General features: G+C 49.5%; 10 protein-coding genes across 10 annotated transcripts; 8 read left to right on the top strand and 2 right to left on the bottom strand.

Moving 5' to 3' along the window:
- Positions 1-69: 69 nt before the first annotated feature.
- Positions 70-2,062, top strand: PSV08DRAFT_225815 (Aldehyde/histidinol dehydrogenase). Its single transcript, XM_014228556.2, has 4 exons — positions 70-360; positions 416-503; positions 554-923; positions 980-2,062. The coding sequence occupies exons 1-4, from the start codon at positions 232-234 to the stop codon at positions 1,995-1,997; spliced, it is 1,605 nt and encodes a 534-aa protein (XP_014084031.2). The 5' UTR covers positions 70-231; the 3' UTR covers positions 1,998-2,062.
- Positions 2,063-2,277: 215 nt separating this feature from the next.
- On the bottom strand, positions 2,278-3,330 carry PSV08DRAFT_310218 (40S ribosomal protein uS5). The gene is made up of 3 exons (XM_014228555.2): positions 3,192-3,330; positions 3,061-3,134; positions 2,278-3,008 (listed from the first exon to the last, which is right to left on the bottom strand). The coding sequence occupies exons 1-3, from the start codon at positions 3,303-3,305 to the stop codon at positions 2,414-2,416; spliced, it is 783 nt and encodes a 260-aa protein (XP_014084030.1). The 5' UTR covers positions 3,306-3,330; the 3' UTR covers positions 2,278-2,413.
- Positions 3,331-3,909: 579 nt separating this feature from the next.
- Positions 3,910-5,526, top strand: PSV08DRAFT_363447 (uncharacterized protein). Its single transcript, XM_014228554.2, has one exon. It carries the CDS (start codon positions 3,986-3,988, stop codon positions 5,441-5,443), a length of 1,458 nt encoding a protein of 485 aa, XP_014084029.1. The 5' UTR covers positions 3,910-3,985; the 3' UTR covers positions 5,444-5,526.
- A 331-nt stretch (positions 5,527-5,857) lies between these two features.
- PSV08DRAFT_363446 (WD40-repeat-containing domain protein) lies at positions 5,858-8,245 on the top strand (the record flags this gene model as incomplete). Its single annotated transcript, XM_014228553.2, has 5 exons — positions 5,858-6,041; positions 6,097-6,806; positions 6,856-7,053; positions 7,102-7,870; positions 7,928-8,245. The coding sequence occupies 5 exons, from the start codon at positions 5,858-5,860 to the stop codon at positions 8,131-8,133; spliced, it is 2,067 nt and encodes a 688-aa protein (XP_014084028.1). The 3' UTR covers positions 8,134-8,245.
- Positions 8,246-8,262: 17 nt separating this feature from the next.
- Positions 8,263-9,121, bottom strand: PSV08DRAFT_310191 (uncharacterized protein). The gene is made up of 4 exons (XM_014228552.1): positions 8,973-9,121; positions 8,859-8,911; positions 8,741-8,803; positions 8,263-8,675 (listed from the first exon to the last, which is right to left on the bottom strand). The coding sequence occupies exons 1-4, from the start codon at positions 8,996-8,998 to the stop codon at positions 8,608-8,610; spliced, it is 210 nt and encodes a 69-aa protein (XP_014084027.1). The 5' UTR covers positions 8,999-9,121; the 3' UTR covers positions 8,263-8,607.
- Positions 9,122-9,981: 860 nt separating this feature from the next.
- On the top strand, positions 9,982-11,508 carry PSV08DRAFT_363444 (uncharacterized protein). Its single transcript, XM_014228551.2, has 3 exons — positions 9,982-10,484; positions 10,535-11,151; positions 11,237-11,508. Exons 1-3 carry the CDS (start codon positions 9,991-9,993, stop codon positions 11,347-11,349), a joined length of 1,224 nt encoding a protein of 407 aa, XP_014084026.1. The 5' UTR covers positions 9,982-9,990; the 3' UTR covers positions 11,350-11,508.
- Positions 11,509-12,692: 1,184 nt separating this feature from the next.
- On the top strand, positions 12,693-14,484 carry PSV08DRAFT_363443 (glycoside hydrolase; the record flags this gene model as incomplete). The annotated part of the gene is made up of 2 exons (XM_014228550.1): positions 12,693-12,756; positions 12,812-14,484. The coding sequence occupies 2 exons, from the start codon at positions 12,693-12,695 to the stop codon at positions 14,482-14,484; spliced, it is 1,737 nt and encodes a 578-aa protein (XP_014084025.1).
- Positions 14,485-14,983: 499 nt separating this feature from the next.
- Positions 14,984-15,450, top strand: PSV08DRAFT_392723 (uncharacterized protein; the record flags this gene model as incomplete). The annotated part of the gene is made up of 1 exon (XM_014228549.2): positions 14,984-15,450. The coding sequence occupies one exon, from the start codon at positions 14,984-14,986 to the stop codon at positions 15,398-15,400; it is 417 nt and encodes a 138-aa protein (XP_014084024.1). The 3' UTR covers positions 15,401-15,450.
- Positions 15,451-15,724: 274 nt separating this feature from the next.
- On the top strand, positions 15,725-17,084 carry PSV08DRAFT_205071 (Alpha/Beta hydrolase protein). Its single transcript, XM_014228548.2, has 2 exons — positions 15,725-16,045; positions 16,104-17,084. The coding sequence occupies exons 1-2, from the start codon at positions 15,786-15,788 to the stop codon at positions 17,038-17,040; spliced, it is 1,197 nt and encodes a 398-aa protein (XP_014084023.2). The 5' UTR covers positions 15,725-15,785; the 3' UTR covers positions 17,041-17,084.
- Positions 17,085-19,148: 2,064 nt separating this feature from the next.
- On the top strand, positions 19,149-21,375 carry PSV08DRAFT_363441 (heterokaryon incompatibility protein-domain-containing protein). Its single transcript, XM_014228547.1, has one exon. The coding sequence runs from the start codon at positions 19,349-19,351 to the stop codon at positions 21,110-21,112; it is 1,764 nt and encodes a 587-aa protein (XP_014084022.1). The 5' UTR covers positions 19,149-19,348; the 3' UTR covers positions 21,113-21,375.
- The last annotated feature ends 121 nt before the right edge of the window (positions 21,376-21,496 follow it).

The raw sequence follows: 21,496 nt of genomic DNA, 5'->3' as shown, positions 1-21,496 counted from the left end.
TGAGCTCTTCGAGAACGCAGAACCCCGCATTTCGGCCATAGTACGTAAGCTCTTTCAAACGTCGTAGGCTGACACAGTTCCGCTCAACACCCACCCTAAAGGTGATTAGCAATTGACATCTGGACTCTGTAGGCGGACTAGACTTGCCCCAATAATTTCACGTGGACTGTCTCAAGATCGGCTAAGGTCGCTGCATTTTATATTTTCTCTTCATCCCCACTAGAGATAGCAATGCGCTCTTTCGTCACTGCCACTCGATCACTTGCACGACAGCCAGCCTACAAGAACAGCTTTCAGAAGAGAACCTTACCGTCAATTGTTTCAAGAGGATACGCAAACATGGGACACTCAGTACCAGCTGTATGTTAACAGCTTCCATCGACTCTTGTTCTTATCAGACTAACATCACCTACAGCTCAACGACAAGTCGCTGCTGAAGAATCAGACATATGTCAATGGAGAGTGGATAGACGCAAAATCTGGCAAGACCTTCGAGGTCCACGGTAATTTTCCTATTCTCACTTGATATGAGCTCATTCTTATCATTGCGCAGATCCAGCAACAGGCAAACTCATTGGCACAATGCCTGAGATGGATCGCGCCGATACCGAAGCTGCCATCGCTGCTGCAGCCGCAGCCTTTCCTTCTTTCCGCAAAACTACCGGCCGCGAGCGCTCACGCATGCTACGGAAGTGGTACCAGCTCATGATGGACAACGCAGAGGACCTGGCCAAACTCATAACGTGGGAGAATGGAAAGCCCATTGCAGATGCGAAGGGAGAGGTCAACTATGCCGCGAGCTTTTATGAGTGGTTCGCAGAAGAAGCGCCGCGTATCTATGGAACTACCATTCCAGCGTCAATCGCTGGAAACAGGGTGTTCACAATCAAGGAGCCGGTCGGCGTTGTTGGACTGATCACACCGTAAGTATTGAGGCATGTCTGAGAGGAGGTATAGTTAGCGCGACTAACATGAATAGATGGAACTTCCCAGCAGCCATGATTACAAGGAAAATTGGTCCAGCACTAGCGGCTGGTTGCACAGTCGTAGCCAAGTCTCCTGCTGAGACTCCCTTTACCGCTGCTGCCCTAGCCGAGCTTGCACACCGTGCGGGAATACCAAAGGGCGTAGTCAACTTCGTCACAGCCCTCAAAAATACTCCAGAGGTGGGCGAGACAATCACATCAAGCAAGACTGTCAAAAAAGTTTCTTTCACGGGTTCTACAGGTGTAGGAAAGCTCCTGATGAAACAGTCTTCCGACACACTAAAGAAGCTCTCTTTCGAATTGGGCGGAAACGCACCATTCATTGTCTTCGACGATGCTGACCTCGAGTCCGCCGTAACTGGAGCCATCGCATCCAAATTCCGCTCTTCTGGCCAGACCTGCGTGTGCGCCAACAGAATCTACGTCCAATCCGGCATCTACGACGAATTCTGCACCAAGTTCACAGAAAAAGTACAGAGTTTCAAGGTCGGCGGTGGATACGACGAAGGTATCACACACGGTCCCCTTATCCACGACCGCGCCGTATCAAAAGTCGACGCACACGTCCAGGACGCTGTCAAGAACGGCGCCAAGATCCTCCACGGTGGCCAGAAACTCCCAGATCTCGGTGCAAACTTTTACCAGCCTACTGTCCTGCGTGACATGACCAAGGACATGCAACTTGCAAAGGACGAGACTTTTGGTCCTGTAGCAGGTCTCTTCCCATTCAAGACTGAAGCCGACGTCGTCAAGCTTGCCAATGAGGCTGATGTAGGTCTTGCCGGATACTTCTTCAGCCGCGACATTCAGAGGGTGTACAGAGTAGCGGAGGCATTGGAGGTGGGTATGGTTGGCGTCAATACTGGTCTCATTTCAGATGTTGCCTCACCTTTTGGTGGCGTCAAGGAGTCTGGATTTGGACGGGAAGGAAGCCATATGGGTATTGAAGAGTATGTTGTTACCAAGACTATTACCATGGGTGGAAATGGCCAGCCGCTGCAGGGCGAGTGAGGAAATCTAAAACAATAGTGCTCGTGTCATAGTGATATAGAAAATTGAATGCATAGTGAAATTTGGTTTGTTGGCTGGTATCATTACCTCTGTTGACAAGCACGCGACTAGGTACTTCGTAGCTATCAACTCCTAGTAACGCCAAATGTTTACAACTGGTTACTCGGGTGGTTTCCGTCATTGCCGTTACACACACATGTAATTTCCCGTGCCCACCAAACACCTCATAGCCGAACATTGTATGCAAAAGTCACACATATGGGAACCAGAACCTTAAGGTCATCATTGAAAGTTGTTCATTTTCATGCCAGTTGACCCAGCACTATCGTTGGATACATACGTGAGGCGCCGAATGTAATGTCCCGCGCCATAACCCAGGAATGCTAGAAAAGACCCATGTCACCCAAAAACACCCTCTAGTACCTCTTTCCCTCACGGAGAATGTCGCTGTACTCCTCAAGTGGTGAGGGGCGGAGAGCGTTCTCTTTCCACAGGTTGGGAGTAAGGAAGCCGTAGGTGTGGGCGACGGCAACGAAGGTAGCCTTCAGGGTGTTCTCAAGAGTCTTGGTTGAACCGGAAGAGGCAGTGTAGATATCTTGGACACCAGCCAATTGCAAGAGACGCTTGACGGCGGGCGAGGCGACGAGGCCGGTACCACGGGGAGCGGGAATGAGACGGACAGTGACGGAACCGCACTTTCCGCTCTCCTTGGTGGGGAGCGAGTGAGGCTCACCAAGGTTGGTACCCCAGTAACCTCTTCGGATGGGGACGACGGAGAGCTTGGCGATGATGATAGCGGCGCGGATGGCGGTCGCGACTTCCTTGGAGGTCTTGATACCGAGACCAACGTGACCCTCAGAGTCACCGATGACGACGATAGCCTTGAAGCGGGTACGCTGACCGGCACGGGTCTGCTTCTGGACGGGCTTGATCTTCATGACCTCGTCCTTGAGCTTAGGAAGGAAAAAGTCGACGACCTGGTACTCCTTGATGGGGAGAGAGTGGAGGTAGCTACACGCTGTCAGACAATTCTCTCGCACTTCCGTTGTCCAGTTCAACATACATCTCCTCCATACTCTTGATCTTGCCAGCCTTTACGAGACGGCCGAGCTTGGTGACGGGCTGCCATTCCTTCTCCTGTACCAATTGTCAATTTCCGGTAACATTTCCCTTTTAAAAACTGTGTGTGCGTACTTCAGACTTTCCGCCACGGCGGCCACGGCCACGTCCGCGACCACGTCCACGGTCACCACCGCGGTCTCCACGAGAACCGAATCCGCCGCGAGCGGGGGCAGGAGCGTCAGCCATTTTGTATGTCGGGTGGGGTATACGGCTGCTGAATTTGGGATTAGCAATTTGGCAGAGTAACAGGAGGGTTGGAGAGCATACGATTTGGTGTTTCCTGGAGTTAGTACTGTTGTCGCGGAAGTCGAGGTCGCGAAATTGATGGAATTCGACCTCGTTTAGTCTGTGGGTGAAAAGACGCTAACCGTATATGGTTTGGCTTCAGTAGTGGATGCTCTGCCCATGGACACTCGTTGAACTTGAACTCAAACTAGACCAGCGGCGGCTTTGTTTGAGTATACGGCGACCGATTGTTCTAGCATTTATTGATGCATTGCGCGCGTCGACGATTTTGCTAAAGGATAAAAAAATAGGAAAGGTCTGAATGTCAACGCTCGGTATGATGTAATTCCTCCAACTACTTGTTTGTTCATGAGGTAAAATTCACAGCATTCCACATGATAGGCAAGCTTGAAGCGATTTCATGGAAGAATGCTGTGTATAAATGTCGACGTGACATGCTGTCACTGCGGTTTCCAAGTGAGTTGTGACAGTGCGGCTGACTAAGAGGCTGTTGAATGCGCATGACTCGTTCACATGGCAATGGTAGCACATGTCTCACGCGAACAACACCAAGAACAAAACCTCAACAATCTAGCTACACCTCTATCACTTTCCAGATTACATTCTAATGATCAAGCATAATGTCTATCTTAAACTCAGTACTGGGTTCGCTCTCTCCGCCGTCAGGATTTAGAAAGTCCTTCGAAGACCCGCATGCGCGCGAACATGAGCTACCGTCATACAACTCCTCATCGCCTCCGCGTATACCACCCCCCGTAACATCCTCGGTATTATGGACGGCGCCAAAAGCGATCCTTCCAATTCAACCTCGGGTCCCTGACGATTTGTTAGCTCTGCAACGGCGAGCGCGACACCTCGAACAACAGCTGCAAGAGCTGCTTGATGCGCAGGCGGATGGTTTGGTGGCCGGCCTGGGTGCGGGGAGCAATATACCAGATGACTTAGTTTCGAACGGCAGTACCACACCGACTGTCAGCAGTGTCAGGTCTAGCGATAAAAGCGCAGAGAATGGAGAGACATTGCCTAAGACCCGGCGGAAAAAGGTAGGATTGCAAGCAGCAAGACACGGCATATCTAGGCGCATGAAGCAACTCGCAAGCATCAAGGCTGAAGAGCTTGATTTGTTAGATGAGGATTTGAGGAAAGTACAAAGTACAGTCGAGAAGACAGACGCATGGAGTCAGAAGCGCACACGACTCGAGAAGAAGATCCGAGAAATAGAGGGCCAGGATGCTGGTGCAAAGACGCGTAGTTTACAAACAGAGGCCTCAAAGCTGGAACAAGAAATACGGCAAAAGGAAGAGGAGTTGTGGGCGCTCAAGCGACGGCATCGACGAATATTGGATGAACTCGCCGATACTGAGAACTCCGTGGAAGCGAAGATTGCATCTTACAAGACATCACTGTCATTGTTAGATCGCGAAGTCTCAAACTTTCTTGCGAGACCTGTAGATCCGAACCACGTACCTGTGTCGTCCTCCCCATACCCTACGCTTCCCGCAAAACGACGAACGCTTGAAATGGCACGCGAGTACTGGCAGGACGAATACACCAGATTGGCCGAAAAATGCGAAGAGATCGATACAGATCGTGGGGCACTTGACGAAGGAGCACTCCTATGGTCAGATGTAATGAAGAGAGTTGCGGATTATGAAACAAGTCTACAAAACTATATGCAACAAGTGGGACGAAAGAACTTCCCTGAACCATCTAAACTCCTCGGGCAAATGGACAAAACTATATCATACTTGGAAGAGAAGCTAGAGCTTGCTTCTTCGCGAAGTTGGAATCTGTTGGTTTGTGCTATTGGAGCAGAGCTAGAGGCCTTCATACAAGGAAAGGATATGCTAGAAGAGGCTCTAGGTATGAAACGGAAGGGCAAAGAGAAGGCCACAGAGCCATTGCTGGATCAAGATGGATTCCAAGCTGAGCAGCCCGAAGACATGACTGTATCAGCTATCAGAATCACACAGTCCCCAAAGCCACCAGTCCCGCCCAAGCAACAATACTTTGATTCGGAAGATGACGATCCTGATCCTGAGCTTTTGATTTCGCATCAGGATGTTGATACATACTGAGCATGTTCTTTGAAAGCGGATCGATAGATCTTGCACAATAGCTCAAATAGCTTCAATACACTACTACTTTGCTACGGCCTTCATAACTTGATACCTCATCGGTGGAGATGTGCTGTTCCTACGAAACTGTGAGATTAGGACTTAGTCATTTTAAACGCATCACTGTCAAAACACTAGTACCTGAAGAATAGCAGAATAACACGCTACCTGAGAGCATGACTTGCAGATGTAAACTACACTTACGTTAGGACGCGCGATGTCGGTGCGTCTAGTATATCGATAAGGTGGTAGATTGGCGTCATCGGTAATAGGCCTTATCGCCGAGGTTAGTCCAGAGCTCCCGCTCACTACGATCATCACCACCATGTTGCCTCGGCGCCACTTGCGACTCATTTCAGCGCTCAATCCGCCAACATGAGCTCGTCGCAGGTTCCCACTAGTCCGCCTAGCGAACTTGACAATGCCAGGACCATTGTATACGATCCGAATGATCCCTTTTGGCAAGATACCGAGGATGATGATGACGACATGGACTTTGTGCCCGCAGAGGAAGGTCATGATGACGGTGAAGAAGGAGAAGGCGACTCAAGTTTCCATGGTATCTATTGCAAAGCATTTCAGGGTTACGTTACGGTTGCTAACGTTATGCAAAGATGCTGCTGAGCGACTGAGTAATCTTAGTGGAGTTGAAATCGCATTTGAATACACCGATGACAATGATGAAGAGGAGGAAGATGATGACGACGAAGCTGAAGAGGAAGAAGAAGACGATACGGAACTTCCCCAACGACCAGTGATGATCACCCGCGACCAGATCATGCAATTACTTGGACACGCAGGACTAGGACGAATATTTGCCGCCGATTTCTCACAACGCTCCCTGCTGTGGCGACGCAGACTCGACGATGAGGAGGAAGATGACGATGATGACGACGATAACAGCGACCCTGGCACTGGCTATGACCCCGTTGTTCCTACAGGGACATCTGGTAGAAAGCGCCGCCCTCGTGGCAGGGACTTGCTGGAAAAGGTACCTAGTGAACAGGGCAGAGAACTGATGGAGATGGGCACATTTGGATCGAATCCTCGAAGAGAGGACACTATTAAGAGGAAAAAGAGGTTGGCCTACGATATCATGAGGCGCGAGTTGGGTATTGGTAGCCATGGACGACAAAAGAACGCTACAAGGCTTTTGAAGCAGGACATGATACCCGAATCAGTTGCTGATACCATTATTCACTATAACGCAAGGTGTTACTCGGGACAATTCTCAGATGACGGCAATTTTTTCTTTTCCTGCGCACAGGACTTCAAAGTGCGCATGTACGATACCTCGAACCCCTACGATTGGAAATATTACAAGGTAGGCAGCGAAACTACAATTTGGGAGCAACAAAGTTAATTGATTATAGACTGTGAGATACCATGGCGGGCAGTGGACAATTACAGACGCCTCACTTAGCCCTGATAATCGATTCCTGGCTTACAGCTCAATCAGAAGTATCGTGAGCCTAGCACCTACAGATCCCGAAGACGATTCTGAACCTCACATGCTCGACTTCAACAACACGGGTACATCAAATCCACGGGGCTTCCATTCCCACTTTGGTGTAAGTCAGAGTAAAGTTGGATATGTTGCATTGGCTGACGAACCCTAGATCTGGTCAATACGTTTTTCAGGCGACGGTCGCGAAATTGTAGCTGGAACTGGAGATAGCTCGGTGTATGTCTATGACATTGAGCGAAGGCAATCAGTCCTTCGCATACCAGGCCATCAGGATGATGTCAACGCCGTCTGTTTTGGCGACTCTCAATCACCGCATATCCTTTACTCTGGATCCGACGACACGACGCTCAAAGTGTGGGACAGGAGAAGTATGGGAGATGGCCGAGAAGCTGGTGTTTTCTTTGGCCACACCGAAGGCCTGACATATGTTGACAGCAAAGGAGATGGTCGATATGTGCTCAGTAATGGAAAAGACCAAACTGCAAAGTTGTGGGATTTGAGAAAAATGGTGTCCAAAGAGAAGGCCGATACCATCGATCCGTACAGATACACGACGCGCTTTGAGTATCGATCCAACGGCTACGACTACGACGACTTCCGCCCACATCCACACGATTGTTCGCTTGTCACGTTCCGTGGACACAAGGTCTTGAAGACGCTGATTCGATGTCACTTTTCGCCTCCCGGTAGTACCGACTCGCGATATGTGTACTCGGGTAGCTACGATGGCTCAGTGTACATTTGGAACATGGATGCTACACTTGCCGGCAAGGTCAATGTGCTGAAAGCAACCAAGAACTCGCGACCGCGGGATCCAGATCTACTCGCTGGGACGTATGACTATTGGGGTCGGAATGAGGGCAAGTGGATGACGTGTGTCCGTGATGCGAGCTGGCATCCCAATGCACCCATGATTGCAGGTGAGTTTCTATGTTTGTGATTGATTGTTATGTGAGATTTCGCTAAAAAACACGTAGCGACATCCTGGAATGGCTGGGGTACCTCACAAGGAACGTGCACAGTTCATACGTGGAACGATGGTGTTGAGGATGATGAGGCGGAACCCAAGGTTGGCCGCCGTGTCAATGCACAACTACAGCATGACGAGCGACTGTACAAGAGCCACGAGGGCCGGTCGAGAAGACATCCGGTTTGGTATGAGGACATGATGGATGACGATTGAGCGGACTGTATGAGTTGCTTACGCAGACTCCCTGTGCCTGCATGTTATTCAGGTTGATGCATCGCTGTGCGTCTCATCTTGTCTATTTCAATTTGAACATGAGTATCATTTGAAGGGACTTTGATGATGATGGCGTGACTGGATCTCTCATCTTCGCATATTGTAGTTCCTTTATATCAATCGAACTGAGGTGATGTATTGTCACCTCACACACGCATCAAGGACGCAGACATTAGATGTATAGTTTGCAAAATGTAGATGTGGATATAATCAAACTCCCGCTGACCCAATGTCGGTATTGTACAGCCCTATGCCATAGATATGTCATGTCCGATAGCCAAGCGTCCAGACTCGTAATGTGGCCTTCTCTGCCCTTAGTCGCCAAGCACAACTACAAAATGGATACGGCAAACGAGTCGGTCGTATGGCCGAAGGAAAAGTAAATGGATGCTCTTTGGCGTGAGGGGTGATAATTTATGAGCCGCCGACGAGGATGTTGTTGACGGGAATGTGGACAAGCTTGACGACGTAGCCAATGACGCCTGTGAGAATGAGTTAGATGATTGCGACGTGGAGGGATGTTGTGGCGGGTAATGGTGCTACTGACCCATGATCAAGAAACCGATTCCGACGGCTTGCGATATCCTGATGAACTCCTTCTTGTCGGGCTCTGTAGCGTGGTCAGTGGCCAATTGTGGTGGGGGTAAAGGGCCAGAGGGCCGTACTGGTGCAGCGGTTCATGAAAAGAGTACCCTCCTTGAGGAACTCAGCGGGCATACTGCGCCGTATTGTTAGTCCGTCATAAGCCCACGTTATATGTGCGCCGGGGCATTGCGTACTCGGCAAACTCCTTGATGTTCTCCATGGCGACTGATGTGCAATTGCGATACGAGAAGGGTTGTTCGAAAGGACTGTTTGGTGGGATCAAAGTATCGTGGATGGGAGAGGTCGCGACTTAATGGATGGGGGCAGGTAAATTGCCAGCCGGCGGACGAGGGCAATCTGGCCTTGCGGAGAAAGCGAACAGGGGTTGGCGGGCTGCCAAGCACGCTACTGGCAGCACTAGCGGCTCGAGCTATCGCATCCACGTCCTCGCCCCTCACGCCCATCCTCACTCGCGCCGACACTGCTCGAATCCGTCAAGTCTTGTCAGGTTTGTTGCCCAGGCCAACGCTCACTACTACTGAACAGATTGCCCCCCGATACCCCAGGCCTGACGGTTGCAGTCTGGCTCTTTGCATCGCCGCCACACATCTCGCGGAAGACCAAAAGGGAGCGCGCTGGCTTGCTGCACATACTAACTGAAGCTCACCCTCACTTTTGTCCATCTCTTTTTCTCATTACTTGCAGCGCACCATCTTGCGCTGCGTCAATTCTCAAGGACTTTGTACACTGCAGCGGCGCTACAAGCACACTGTACTGGAGGCGGGCAAAGCAAACGCAGGAGGCTGGCTGAGGCATTACACTACTTGACACTACTCTATCCCACATCTCTCTCACCATATCCTGTACCTTTTACATCTCCGTATCTGCCAGAGGCGATCGGATTATCTATCCCTTCTTGCTCTGAACGGTCCTTCTAGACCTTGTCACTACGCCGACTGCGGCACTGTACGTATGGCCTTACTCTACGCTGTTTGTTCTTTTGTACCGCCATCGCCCGGCGACGCACTTCAGGCGCCTTATTTTCTTTGCAACACTCCCTTGTCTTATCATGCTGATTTGTATGCCAATCACAGAATTGCATGTACTTTGGCTATTGATACTAGCACATCGAGTACCTAAAAGCGAATCAAAAAAGAATACCGGAAACTACCTCATCGCTTACTGCAGTTGACTTGACATATCACAGCAAACATGGCTGACGACGACAACTTCGACATCGACATCTACGGGGATGACTCGTACCAAGATTCGACCGCCCAGCATGATGCCGCCGTAACCGACGCCAATGCCCCAAACGCAGATGCCAACGCAGCCAACGCAAACGACGCACAAGAGAACGCGGCTACCGAAATGGAAGATCAGACGGCCAATCACAAAGGTCCGGGTGAAGCAACCAACGGAAATGCCCATCACGACCAGAGCACACAACAGATAGCATCTACAGGAGGCGCATCCGGCCTCGATGTTCACAAGCAAGCACCTCAGCAGCAGGGTACCAAGCGAAAGCAAGGCGAGGACGATGACCGCCCCACTGACCCCGGCGCCACAGCCGCTTTGATGATCAACGACGTCAACTGGTGGATTAGCGAAGAGGATATTCGCGGATGGGCTAACCAAAGTGGTTGTGAAGATGAGCTCATTGAAGTCACCTTTAATGAGCACAAGGTCAATGGAAAGAGCAAAGGGTTGGTTTCCTGCGGATATTAGAGTGACTTGTTACTGATATCTCTTACAGTCAGGTTTTTACTCTACTAAACTCACCGCAAGCAGCTACTGCTCTCAAGCACCAGATCGAGACCCTGTTCAAAGACCAAGCCCATACCAAGAAACCCACCGCCATCTTCAGTCCCCCACACGTTAATCCGTTCAAGACGCTACCAAAGGATGTACCCGCGCGAGACAAGGGCAGGAATGATCGTGCTTCCTCTGGTAACTTCGGTGGCCAGGGTGGTGGTTTTAACAACAGGGGCGGGTATAATAACAACAACAACAGAGGAAACTTCAACAGAGGCGGCGGCATGGGCTACCAGAACAACCGGAACTTCTCACCTGCTGGTGGCAACATGGGAGGCAACATGGGAGGCTATGGCGCACAAGCTCCGATGAACAACTTTGGTAACCCCATGGGTGGCATGAACAACTTTGGAGGCAACTTCAACCGTGGCGGCATGATGGGTGGTAATATGCGGGGTGGCATGGGCAACCGTGGCCGTGGCGGCAGCATGGGCATGAATGCCATGGGCGGAGCTCCTATGGGTGGTATGAACATGCCAATGGGCGGCAACATGATGGGCATGGGTGCCAGTATGATGGGTATGGGCGGTGGTAACATGGGAATGATGGGAGGAATGGGTATGTTGAAAGACTCTCATATTAGTGACTTGGCCCCACACTTGTCATTTCATGTCTTGAACACTGGCTAACGCTACTTTTGCAGGAGGTGGCTTTGGCGGCAACCCAGGCTTCAATCCAGGATTCTTCCAAGGCCAGGGCGGTAACGATGGCAGTTGGCAAAATCCACACGGCGCTAAGAGGCCACGTCCTGAGTAGTTCCTAACATGGAACTTTTACATTCCGCGCCTTTGGCCTTTCTATGGGATCTGCATACATACATATGGCGAGACCCACTTTCAAACGACGCGTTGATCTATAACGTATATCGACTTGCATGCATACACGAGACGAAACGAAGTCAACCGTATTCGGGATGCAAACAACCGTTTCCCTACTGGAACGAAGACACTCAATATTCCCGACTCACCTTTTTCTGGGTTCTTCAATAGCATACGTCAGGGAATGGCCGTTTTTTCTCTTGCATCGCTTTTTCCCGAGTTCCTTGCAAGCGGTGCACGCAACAAAATGGCGACATATTTTCACAGTTCTGTTCGAATAATCATCTCGGCGTTTTTTGGTGGGGGTTTGGCAAGTCCTTTTTTCTTCGTCACAGAATTGATTCTTTTTTTCTTCATCGATGTCCTTGGTAGCTTTTTCTTATTTTCCTCCGTCTGGTTACTTAGTCTTGTATACGAGGTATATTTTTTTTAGCACGGTGTCATGGTGTTTGTTCACTCTCTGGAAAACGGCATAACATAAACTCTAGCATTATTTTACAAAGACAAGATATTGTAACTCTAGAGCGATATGACGTGTTTGCAGGATGCACAGTTTTTCTGGATATTACGAAAGCCTTTCTTGTATCATTAGTGTAGAAAGCATGAAGGAAAAAAGGGAAAAATCGATAAATCGTTGCGCGAGACGTATTCCCGTCCATGTACTGTAAGTTGCAGCAGTTTAGAAGAAGAGGAGAAACTCCCTCATTGTCTTCATGTCTCCTTCCAACACCAAAAAAAGCCCTGTCTTTGGTGGAAAAACGGCAAACCAAACTAAAAAAATTCACCAAGTTGCCCTTATTTAATTTGGCAAATAGGCCCGGGTTCGGGAACCTGCGTATATGAAGTATGCAATATAGATGGAGCGAACCCTCATTAAACCATGCCTAATATGTACCTGCTTCGCAACCAATCGCCTTTCGCAACTACCCGCTTTCCGACCCGGGTTTCCATCGCACCAGAGCTGCAGTGAGTGGGAACAAACTTTCTAGAAGCAAATTTCGGCCGAAGCGGCGAAGCGGCGGGATGGGGTAATATGGGAGGGCAGAAGGCTTGATTGAGGGGGGGAGGATGTTTGGCAGCGCTAGTTAGGGTGGGTTTGGTGGAGAGAGGGACTTCATTTATTTTGAAGTTGTATAGTGCATTTGTTTGAGGAGATGAAATGGTGTGATGGGGGGGTAGTGATATTGTATATAGTCTGGGTTATTTTCTCGCCTGGGTTCATAATATGTGAGTAGTGTTTAGCAGAGGGTTTGCAAGTGTCTTAGCAGAGTCTCGCCCGATATGAAGGTCACACGTTCGAGTGCAGCGATGCTGCTGCTTAATGGCGCTGTTTCTGTTGCCCAATGTACGTATCTTTTTGGAGGGAAAGGAATTGAAGACAGTACTGACAAGCAAGGAAGCAATAAACGATACTTCCGGTGTCACGTGTCCTTCCACCTCCAAGTTCACGCCGCTCTCCGCCGGAACATTTTTCGCAAAACTGAACCCAGGCTGGAATGTCGGCAATACTTTGGATGCTGTGGAAACAGAAGGTGACTGGAATAACAAACCCGTTGTAGCTAGCACTTTCGACGATGTGAAGAAGGCTGGCTTTAAAAGTGTGAGAATTCCGGTCACGTGGGCCTACCATTTCACATCGCAAGCTCCGGACTGGACAGTCGACCCAGTATGGCTTCAAAGAGTCTCGGATGTCATTGATATGGTGACTTCACGCGGCCTTTATGCCATAGTAAATGTCCACCACGACTCCTGGACTTGGGCAGACTTGACCTCAGCGAGCACTAATGTGACAGCCTTAGAGGAACGCTTCAGTAAACTCTGGCTGCAGATTGGGACCAAGCTTGCCTGCAAGAGCGAAATGTTGGCCTTCGAACCAATTAATGAGATCCCGGGGACTACACCTGAACATGGAGCTATTGTCAATCGCCTCAATGATATCTTCTTGCAGAAGATCAACGAGGCGGGGGGGCATAATTCGAAGAGAGTGGTTACGTTGGTTGGAGCGGGTGAGGATGGAGTAAAGACGAGTCTTTGGTTTAAGAAACCGGATCTCAAGTTCAAGAATCCCTGGGGCATTCAGTTCCATTACTACAGCCCCTACGATTACGTCTTCCAGGCATGGGGAAAGACGACATGGGGCTCCGAAGCCGACAAGGCCTCTCTGGAAGGTGATCTCGCTGCGGTACGGTCAAACTTCACCGATGTCCCAATCGTCATCGGGGAGTGGGCCGTATCACCTGTAGCTACAGAGACAGCAGCAAGATGGCGTTACTTTGATTTTTTCGTGCGCACCGCCGCAAAGTACAATATGTCGACCATTCTGTGGGACAATGGCGCCGATTTTCTCAATCGCGCAACGCACCTCTGGAGGGATGAAGTGGCGATGGATATCTACCGCAATGCGATAAAAGGTATCCCAAATGCTTTGCCAGACAGTACTACAGACGGAGCTGTCACTACACAGCAAAGCTCTGCGTACATCTACCACGCGAAGAACGAGACGACCAAGGACGTTACACTAAGCTTCAATTTCAACGGTAACACACTGAGCAAGATCAGCAATGGCAGCAGACAACTTGCCAAAGGAAAGGACTACACCCTCTCAGGCCAGGACATCACCTTCAAAGCCGGCTATCTCAGCACCATCATTACGCCTTCTTCTCCAACGGGCAGTCTAACAAACCTCACTCTGACGTTCAACCGTGGTGCCGCTTTACAAGTAAACGTACTCCAGTACTCTACCCCTGTGCTATCGAGCACCTCCGGTCCCCTGCCAGCCGCAGGCCAAGACTTACGCATCCCCGTTTCATGGGCTGGCATCAACAGGCCGGCAGCTGTCAAGGCGCAAAAGTCAGATGGCACATACCTCGTCGATGACTGGACCCAGTACCTCGGTCCTCTTCAGCAAGGCCGTATGACCTATGGCAATCAGTGGGATTGGGATGCTAACAATGTGATTATCAAAGCAGCGGCTGTTGATGCGGTGAGGGCTGCCAACAAAGATACAACACTAACAATTGAGTTCTATCCTAGGCAACCTGGGAACGACGCTGTTTATACACTCAAGGTGTGAGGGGGTCGGTAAGAAGCGAGGTGAGGAGATAAGACAGGGATGTGTAGATGGCCTCAAGGTGCCTAGATAGATGAATAGATTGCTCGTTCTATGTGACTGTAGTATGATGCTGCTTCGAAGTTCTTAAACTCTACTTGTACTTGGAGATGAACTTCCAAGAGAGGCTGGATTTGGAGAAACTGCTAATCACACACACGAGTGGAACATTTTATGCCCCATCATAAAACAAATATGCGCCCTTTTGCTCGTAGGATGGGTGGACTCCACTATCATGTCCACAATTGCCTTTAAATTGCCTAGCGCTCGAGTCAGCAGCCCTTTCCGAGGTGGAACTCCGCAAGCTTAGCAATTCCTCACAATCCTTTGAGGGCATCAGATAATGTATATAATTGACAAGTAACAATGTATAGATTTAAAATTCAGTATTCAAATAATCAAGTCCCTATTTCATTGAACAAGCCAAACGTAAAAGACATATTCAATTACTTTCTAAGCAAAGATGCCCAACCATCCCGTCTCGCTCACCACTCTCTCCAATCTCCCGTCCACCTACGACCCCAACAAACCATTCTACATGCTCAACCTCTGGAAATACCGAAAAGAGGCTTCTTACCGCCCTGAGCATGCGCACCTCGCCGGCGAAGCTTGTACAGGCCAAGAGGCCCTGGGACGCTACCGCACTGCCATCGCCCCTCTACTTCCACCCAACACTAGTGTCATCTTCAGCAGCACAGTGTTGGCCAAGATTGTTGTCGCAGAAAACGAAGACTGGGATTTTGTTGCGATTCTCAGGTACGAGAGTCTAGAGGGGTTCAAGAAAACTGTAGAAAGTAAAAAGTACAGGGAGGAGGTGGAACCGCATAGATTGGCGGGGTTGGAGGATGGTAGATTGATTGCATTGGATAAGCTTGAGTAGTGAAGGGGATTGTAAACCAAGGAGAGGCGGTTTTGTTAAGTAGAACGTCTCAAAGAAAAAAGCCTTTCAACATCCATATGCCCAGTTGCCAAAATGTCAATCGAGTGAACAACAGTACAAGAGCCAAAATGACTCATAATCATGATACGTTTGCATACACGCGAGAAGGATTCGCACCTATCTTGTCGTCTCCATCCATGATGCTACTTTAGTCGCGGCTACGCACGGCCCTGCATACGTACTACTTACCTTCTTAGCGCTCCCGCAACAAGGCCACCCCCCACACCCAAGGATCCACCGACGTGTTCCCCATTAATACTCGTCAGCATCCGATACTCCGGCAATGCGATGAGGACCTGTGTTGGGTCTCTCTCCGACCCAGAAAATGCGCCGTCCACCGGAAGCTCACTACAGCTTTTCGATACCCTCGATACACGATGACACAACGCTCGATTGTCGCATTTATCAACCCGATGCTCTACTGCGGCCGGACAACTCCGATGATATAGCGAAATGGAGCAAGAAAGGGATAGTTATGGCACACCCATACGCACCCATGGGCGGAAGCTTTGATGATCGCATAGTTGGGATCGTAATCGACGAGTTCTTGAATGCTGGCTTCATAGTGGGTGTGTTCAATTTCCGGTAAGCATGTCCTTGTAAGCGGACCCCGAGCATACAGCCATTGACTCACTTATCCTAGTGGAGCACACGGATCCAAAGGACGAACGAGCTGGACAGGGAAGCCCGAACTAGACGACTACATTTCTTTCGCAGCATTCTTCATGCATTACATTTCTAATCTCCAGCCTTCTTTACCACATGATCTCTTGGCGTCGGAGCAATCCCCAATGTCCCCGAACTTTAGTGAATCAGCGCCAGTGCAGAGCGACGTTTGCCCTCTGGTCGTTCTGGGAGGCTACTCTTATGGATCTCTCATTCTTCGGAATCTACCACCCGTTTTAACCATTCTGCAGCCATTTGCTGCCCCACCGGAAGGCTCCGCAGCAGAAGAAATTGTACATCGTGCCAGCAAATTGGCAGATCAAAGCAATATGGAATGGGTCACGCTGGCTCGAGATGAAACCCGAGCTAGGAGGAAGGACCGAGCGAAGCACAACAAACGCCCTTCGATTACAATGGGCGGAGAAGAGACCAGTCCCAGTAAGAGGAGAAGCAGTAGAGAAGTGAGACGAAGTCTGGAGGGGAGCTCTCGCCTAGAAATACGTACACGATTAAAGAGCCTAAGCCACAGAAGGCGTGACAATGCCGAGGCCACGACGCCGACGAAAGTGGAAACCACAAATTTTAGCGTGCCTGATGTCCGATATCTTCTCATATCGCCACTGACGCCGCCTTTATCCTCACTAGCTGCCCCTGCTCTGATGCACAAGTTCTGGAGCAGATCCAAGGATGATCAACAGGAGACGGTTGGCAAGCATGTGACCTTGGCCATCTATGGGGACCAGGACATCTTTGCATCTGCCAAGAAGCTCCGCGACTGGGCTGAGCAGCTAAAAACTAGTCCTGGATCGCGGTTCCGTAGTCTAGAGGTTGCAGGTGCGGGTCACTTTTGGGTAGAGCAAGGTGTAGAAGAGAAGTTGAGGGTAGCCATAAGGGAATGGATTATGGATATGTGAAATGTAGAGTATGAATCAAATGAGATCTTTGATAGTGACCTTAATCTTGACTAGTCAAGGGCTTCTCAACCAGCAGCATCCTTCGAGCGGCTGGACGCACATATCGCCCACAACCGCTCACAACCGCTCCAGAATTGATAAGAATGTACAATTACAGAAGAACAATCGAGTTCCAGGAACATTGTTTCCTTTTTGATTTCCGAGACCGCAAAAAATGTTTTAAGTTTCAGTGCCGAAGAAGCTTTCTTGAAATTTTCTCCTTGATTGACTACTGCAAAACAAAGATCCAAGACAAGTCCTGTATCTAGACACTTGGAATAGCCCGTATCATTCAACATACACAATCGTGCATAAATTGCCACAATAAGAAGCAATGCGCAAAACGTCTCAGTCACACAACCTGGACCCGACTGTCGATCGATGCGATCACCCGGATTCACTCAGAACACCATGTCCTTGTGGCATGAAACCTCCCATTCCTGAAAATTTTTGTAGTGCACTCACAACATCCTCCATCACCTGTCAAATTCCTCTCCCTAGTGACTCACGTTTGGCGACCTTGACACGTCTTGGTTTGGACTCGGGACTTGGGGATCGCTCATTGCTTGCCCTACAAAGAGTTAGTATACAGCCATGAAACTGAATAAAGATTTAGGCTTACGTTTGAGTGTTGGAATTTTTGACCCGCTTTGGTATGGATACGGGACTTGATGATCGTTCTCGGTTTATACTACAAAGAGTCAGTATACACCCATGAGAGACTGACTAAATAGAAGTGGACTTACTAATGAGGAGATGAAATTTCTCTTTTGTTGGATAATAGCAATGGGGGGGGGGGGGTATGGATTTTCATGCGGTGCCTATTCCCACTCTGTGTTGAGTGCTGCATGGTAGTGGCCGGTTTGCTTCTATGGCTTTTGTGAAAAAAAAGTGGGGAAGTAGGATTGATTGTTTGGATCTCTGAGGGACATGGGCTATACGGTATTCATGCTAGACTTTATCTAGTAGGTACCGCTCCACCGACGGTGACTTCTGCAATATTTGAGAACTGCCCTTTCTACACTCGATCCATGCATACTTGTAATATACGGCTAAAGACAGCCAAACAGCTAGAGAAAAGATTGCACCCGGAAACATCTGCAGGAGTGTATCGAGCAAGATGAGGGGCGGCTGAGCCGATAACCATGGAACCCTTGAAGCATCTTGAGAGTCAGCTTGCAGAGGACAATTGCGGAGATTTTGAAAAAATCTTGATCACTACTTCCCACTTCAATGAAGCAGTTGAATGCTCGAGATTCTCGGGAACACGGTTGAATAAAACATTAATTTATGCGGCATTAACTCTGTCTTGGGTAGAATATGGTTTAGAGCAAGGCATTTTAGCGGACATTGAGAAGGATGTTGAGAGTGAGAAGGAAGGCGAGGATGGGAATGACAACAACAACGAGAAGTAGCGTGAGATGGCAACAGCAGTAGTGACGGCTGTCAAGAACTAATTGCAAGAAGAAGGAACCGTCTTTCAAATTCGGAGAGGAGCTGCATCGTGCGCTACCAAGCTTAATGTGGTAATCTGTGTGAGGGGCAATTTCTACATTAGGGCACGGTCTGTTACAACGGTACCGCCAAGGTAATGCAACGAGGAATGGACATGAAGACTTCTTTCAAAACACACTCGCTGTTTCTTTTTGTCATAATGGATAGACAGTAATGGGTACCTGGCATACATGTACTCATGGAGCGTCTAGTGAGGACTATGGTTGTGCGTCTTATTTCAACACATCAGGATGTAAGACGTTGTTGCGGCTTTAGCTCCATATTACGATCAGTCCCCAGAGAGATTTTGAAGTAAATGACGTATTCGTAGCTGCTATATAGCAGATGTATAATCTAGATGCAGCAATGGCCAAGAGATGGGTTCGTGGGCATGGTTTCGGTTGGCGTGGTGCATGAGGCGTACGTCAGCAGTCACAGCCACACCAGAAGCAGCCACGCCACGCGTCCTCGACGCATTCGAGGTCCCTTCCATAGCGCCGTTCCCCTCCCATCCTTCCGCAACGCGTGTGCCCCTTGAAATATTACCAATTACCCGTATTTTTAGAAGCCCCTCTACATGTACTACAACATGTTGGCCTGAAAGTGTTTGGACTCTCCCGGCCGAGCCTATCGCCATGCACACCGTCCACGACTTCATATCAGCACTTCTTCCACCACCCAATCCGGAAAGATCGGCCTGGGTCCATGCCTTGACTAAACTTTTATTTCGGCCATATCTGAGCATAGCGCCCTCAAAACAGGAGACGTCGCCACCATGCAGCGACCCAGGACACCTTCGCAATTGTCGCCAGGCCACAACTCTTTCCGGTACCGCCCCTTGAGTCACGCGGATGGCGAGGACTTTCGCATTCTGTGCCTCTACCCCGGCACGCTCGACGACCCAATTCGTTGTGATCTTCTCCATTCAAGTCTCGACTCCGATATTGAGTACGAAGCACTTTCCTACAGCTGGGCAACCGAAGATGGAGACGACAGCCTCTCCCAGCACATTGGCTGCGCATATGTAGGCGATGAAGGCTGTGCGGAATTCCCGGTAACCTCAAACTGTGCTTCTGCACTGCGCAGATTGAGACTGCCCTCTCAGGAGAGATTCTTGTGGATCGATGCCATTTCTATTAACCATAGCAATATCGAAGAGCGAAACCACCAGGCCGGACTCATGGCCGACATATACGCTGGGGCCTCGCAGGTCCTGGTGTACCTCGGAGAAGAAGACCTCGGCTTCGCATCCAGGAGCCTATGGCTGGACAGCGAGAGACGCCAATCAGCCCTGACAAAGCTTTTTGCAAAGAGATGGGTTTCCAGAGCATGGGTCATTCAGGAGGTGGCACTCGCACGAAAACTCATGATGATCATGGGAGACGCATCATGTGCCATGGATGCCAACCTGATGAGTCGGATCCGTGGACGGGCAAAGATTTCACGACTGCAAGTTCCTGGTCCGCTAGCTTGGGATCCTCTGGCTAGCGCCCCGACAAGAGATCTACTCACATTGCTGCTCCTATCACGACATTGCAGCTCTACAGATCCAAGAGACAAAGTATACAGCCTGCTGGGACTAGTGGGCGAACGCCTGCAAAACCTCATCACTATCGACTACGCTCAAAGCATCGAGGAGGTCTTGGTGCGTACGGCTGCAGCCATCATCACTTGTCGAGAGGACTTCGAGCTTCTGGCATATGCATCATTGTCTCTCGGACCTCGCCATACAGAAAAGGGGTTACCGACTTGGGTGCCGGATTGGATAGAGCATCAAGGCGACATGACGCTGCGTCCTCAATTCCAAGAAACTAGGATAGGCCCCTGGCGGTCTCTCGAAAAGCTATCCGGAAGCTCTTCTAGCGCCGCAGAGCTAGCCAAGATGGATTGGACAACAATAGTTGATATACCTTCGAGGTGGCCTATTGATCCATATTTGACACCATCTGTTACCGTCCGTGCACATTGTCTTGCGACTATTGACAACACGACAAAAGAAGGATATGGCCCATCAGCACGATGGCTAGATGGTCAAACCTTTGGTCGCGATGTAATGGGTTTGATAGGTAGCGGGTCAAACCGAACAAGTCTCGATCCAAGAACATGGCCTGCACAATACAACTGGCTACTGGATCCGTCATACACTCGCTCCATATCTTCCATGATGCAAAATAATACCGCGTCTGCAATGGGACCCCCTGAAAGTATCTACCGAACCGCAGTACAGCATTTCTGTGCTGAACTCGAAACACACGGCAAGAACCAGTACATTTTCCGAGCAGGCATGCTTCCCGCAGTAACAAGCCACAATTTTGTCGAAGGCGACAGCGTATGGGCCATAGACGGCTGCAGGATCCCTCTTATCCTGAGGCGGACGCGTGATTCCGAGGGCTACCGGATTGTAGGCAACTGCCATATCTTTGCCCTATCACATATGGACTGCTGGTCTACGTCAGGGACGGGGCTCGAGCAACGGTGGAGTTTTGATCCCTTTCGCCACATGGATCCGCTAGGCACACAAAGAATAAAGATTGTGTGATTGTTTAGAGAAACGGTTATGATGGCTTGTTCAAGACTTTTTGTTTTTACCCTGTGAAGTCGATCATTGCTCTCTTGGTCGAGCACGTATGGTGCTGGTATGCACTCGACTTTGTTTCCAACCGTGCATTTTATTTTATTTTCGCCTGCATACTGTGCCCTCCATTAGCCTTGTTTAATTCGATTCATACGTTGTTCTGCAAATGAAATGTAACCTTACCGACTTTTGCTAACAAGACAAGTCTCAATAGAGGATTTATCAGATATACTCCTTTGTTTCTCGCTCAGTACATTGTCATCATAGCATCAGCATCGTTCGAGCAACTTTGTGAGCCCATCAACTCCCAGCAGCGAGAGAAAAAGAAAGGAGCTGGGAGCCTACATT

The sequence above is a fragment of the Bipolaris maydis genome, assembly GCF_028858645.1.
Source record: "Bipolaris maydis strain C4 unplaced genomic scaffold PSV08scaffold_9, whole genome shotgun sequence".
NCBI lineage: Eukaryota > Fungi > Ascomycota > Dothideomycetes > Pleosporales > Pleosporaceae > Bipolaris > Bipolaris maydis.
Note: the sequence above shows the minus strand (reverse complement) of the source record. Positions and strands in the feature narration are given on the sequence as shown.

Bases quoted from the DNA above. Each gene is read 5' to 3' on its own strand.
- PSV08DRAFT_225815 (XM_014228556.2), top strand. From the start codon at position 232: ATGCGCTCTTTCGTCACTGCCACTCGATCACTTGCACGACAGCCAGCC. The intron at 504-553 runs GTAATTTTCCTA...ATCATTGCGCAG, and splicing joins CAAGACCTTCGAGGTCCACG to ATCCAGCAACAGGCAAACTC. The intron at 924-979 runs GTAAGTATTGAG...TAACATGAATAG, and splicing joins GTTGTTGGACTGATCACACC to ATGGAACTTCCCAGCAGCCA.
- PSV08DRAFT_363441 (XM_014228547.1), top strand. From the start codon at position 19,349: ATGCAGCGACCCAGGACACCTTCGCAATTGTCGCCAGGCCACAACTCT.
- PSV08DRAFT_310218 (XM_014228555.2), bottom strand. From the start codon at position 3,305: ATGGCTGACGCTCCTGCCCCCGCTCGCGGCGGATTCGGTTCTCGTGGA. The intron at 3,135-3,191 runs GTACGCACACAC...CAATTGGTACAG, and splicing joins GCCGTGGCGGAAAGTCTGAA to GAGAAGGAATGGCAGCCCGT. The intron at 3,009-3,060 runs GTATGTTGAACT...GACAGCGTGTAG, and splicing joins ATCAAGAGTATGGAGGAGAT to CTACCTCCACTCTCTCCCCA.
- PSV08DRAFT_363447 (XM_014228554.2), top strand. From the start codon at position 3,986: ATGTCTATCTTAAACTCAGTACTGGGTTCGCTCTCTCCGCCGTCAGGA.
- PSV08DRAFT_363444 (XM_014228551.2), top strand. From the start codon at position 9,991: ATGGCTGACGACGACAACTTCGACATCGACATCTACGGGGATGACTCG. The intron at 10,485-10,534 runs GTTGGTTTCCTG...TATCTCTTACAG, and splicing joins GTCAATGGAAAGAGCAAAGG to TCAGGTTTTTACTCTACTAA. The intron at 11,152-11,236 runs GTATGTTGAAAG...CTACTTTTGCAG, and splicing joins GGGAATGATGGGAGGAATGG to GAGGTGGCTTTGGCGGCAAC.
- PSV08DRAFT_310191 (XM_014228552.1), bottom strand. From the start codon at position 8,998: ATGGAGAACATCAAGGAGTTTGCCGA. The intron at 8,912-8,972 runs GTACGCAATGCC...AATACGGCGCAG, and splicing joins AACATCAAGGAGTTTGCCGA to TATGCCCGCTGAGTTCCTCA. The intron at 8,804-8,858 runs GTACGGCCCTCT...ACCACGCTACAG, and splicing joins TTTCATGAACCGCTGCACCA to AGCCCGACAAGAAGGAGTTC.
- PSV08DRAFT_205071 (XM_014228548.2), top strand. From the start codon at position 15,786: ATGCGCCGTCCACCGGAAGCTCACTACAGCTTTTCGATACCCTCGATA. The intron at 16,046-16,103 runs GTAAGCATGTCC...CACTTATCCTAG, and splicing joins GTGGGTGTGTTCAATTTCCG to TGGAGCACACGGATCCAAAG.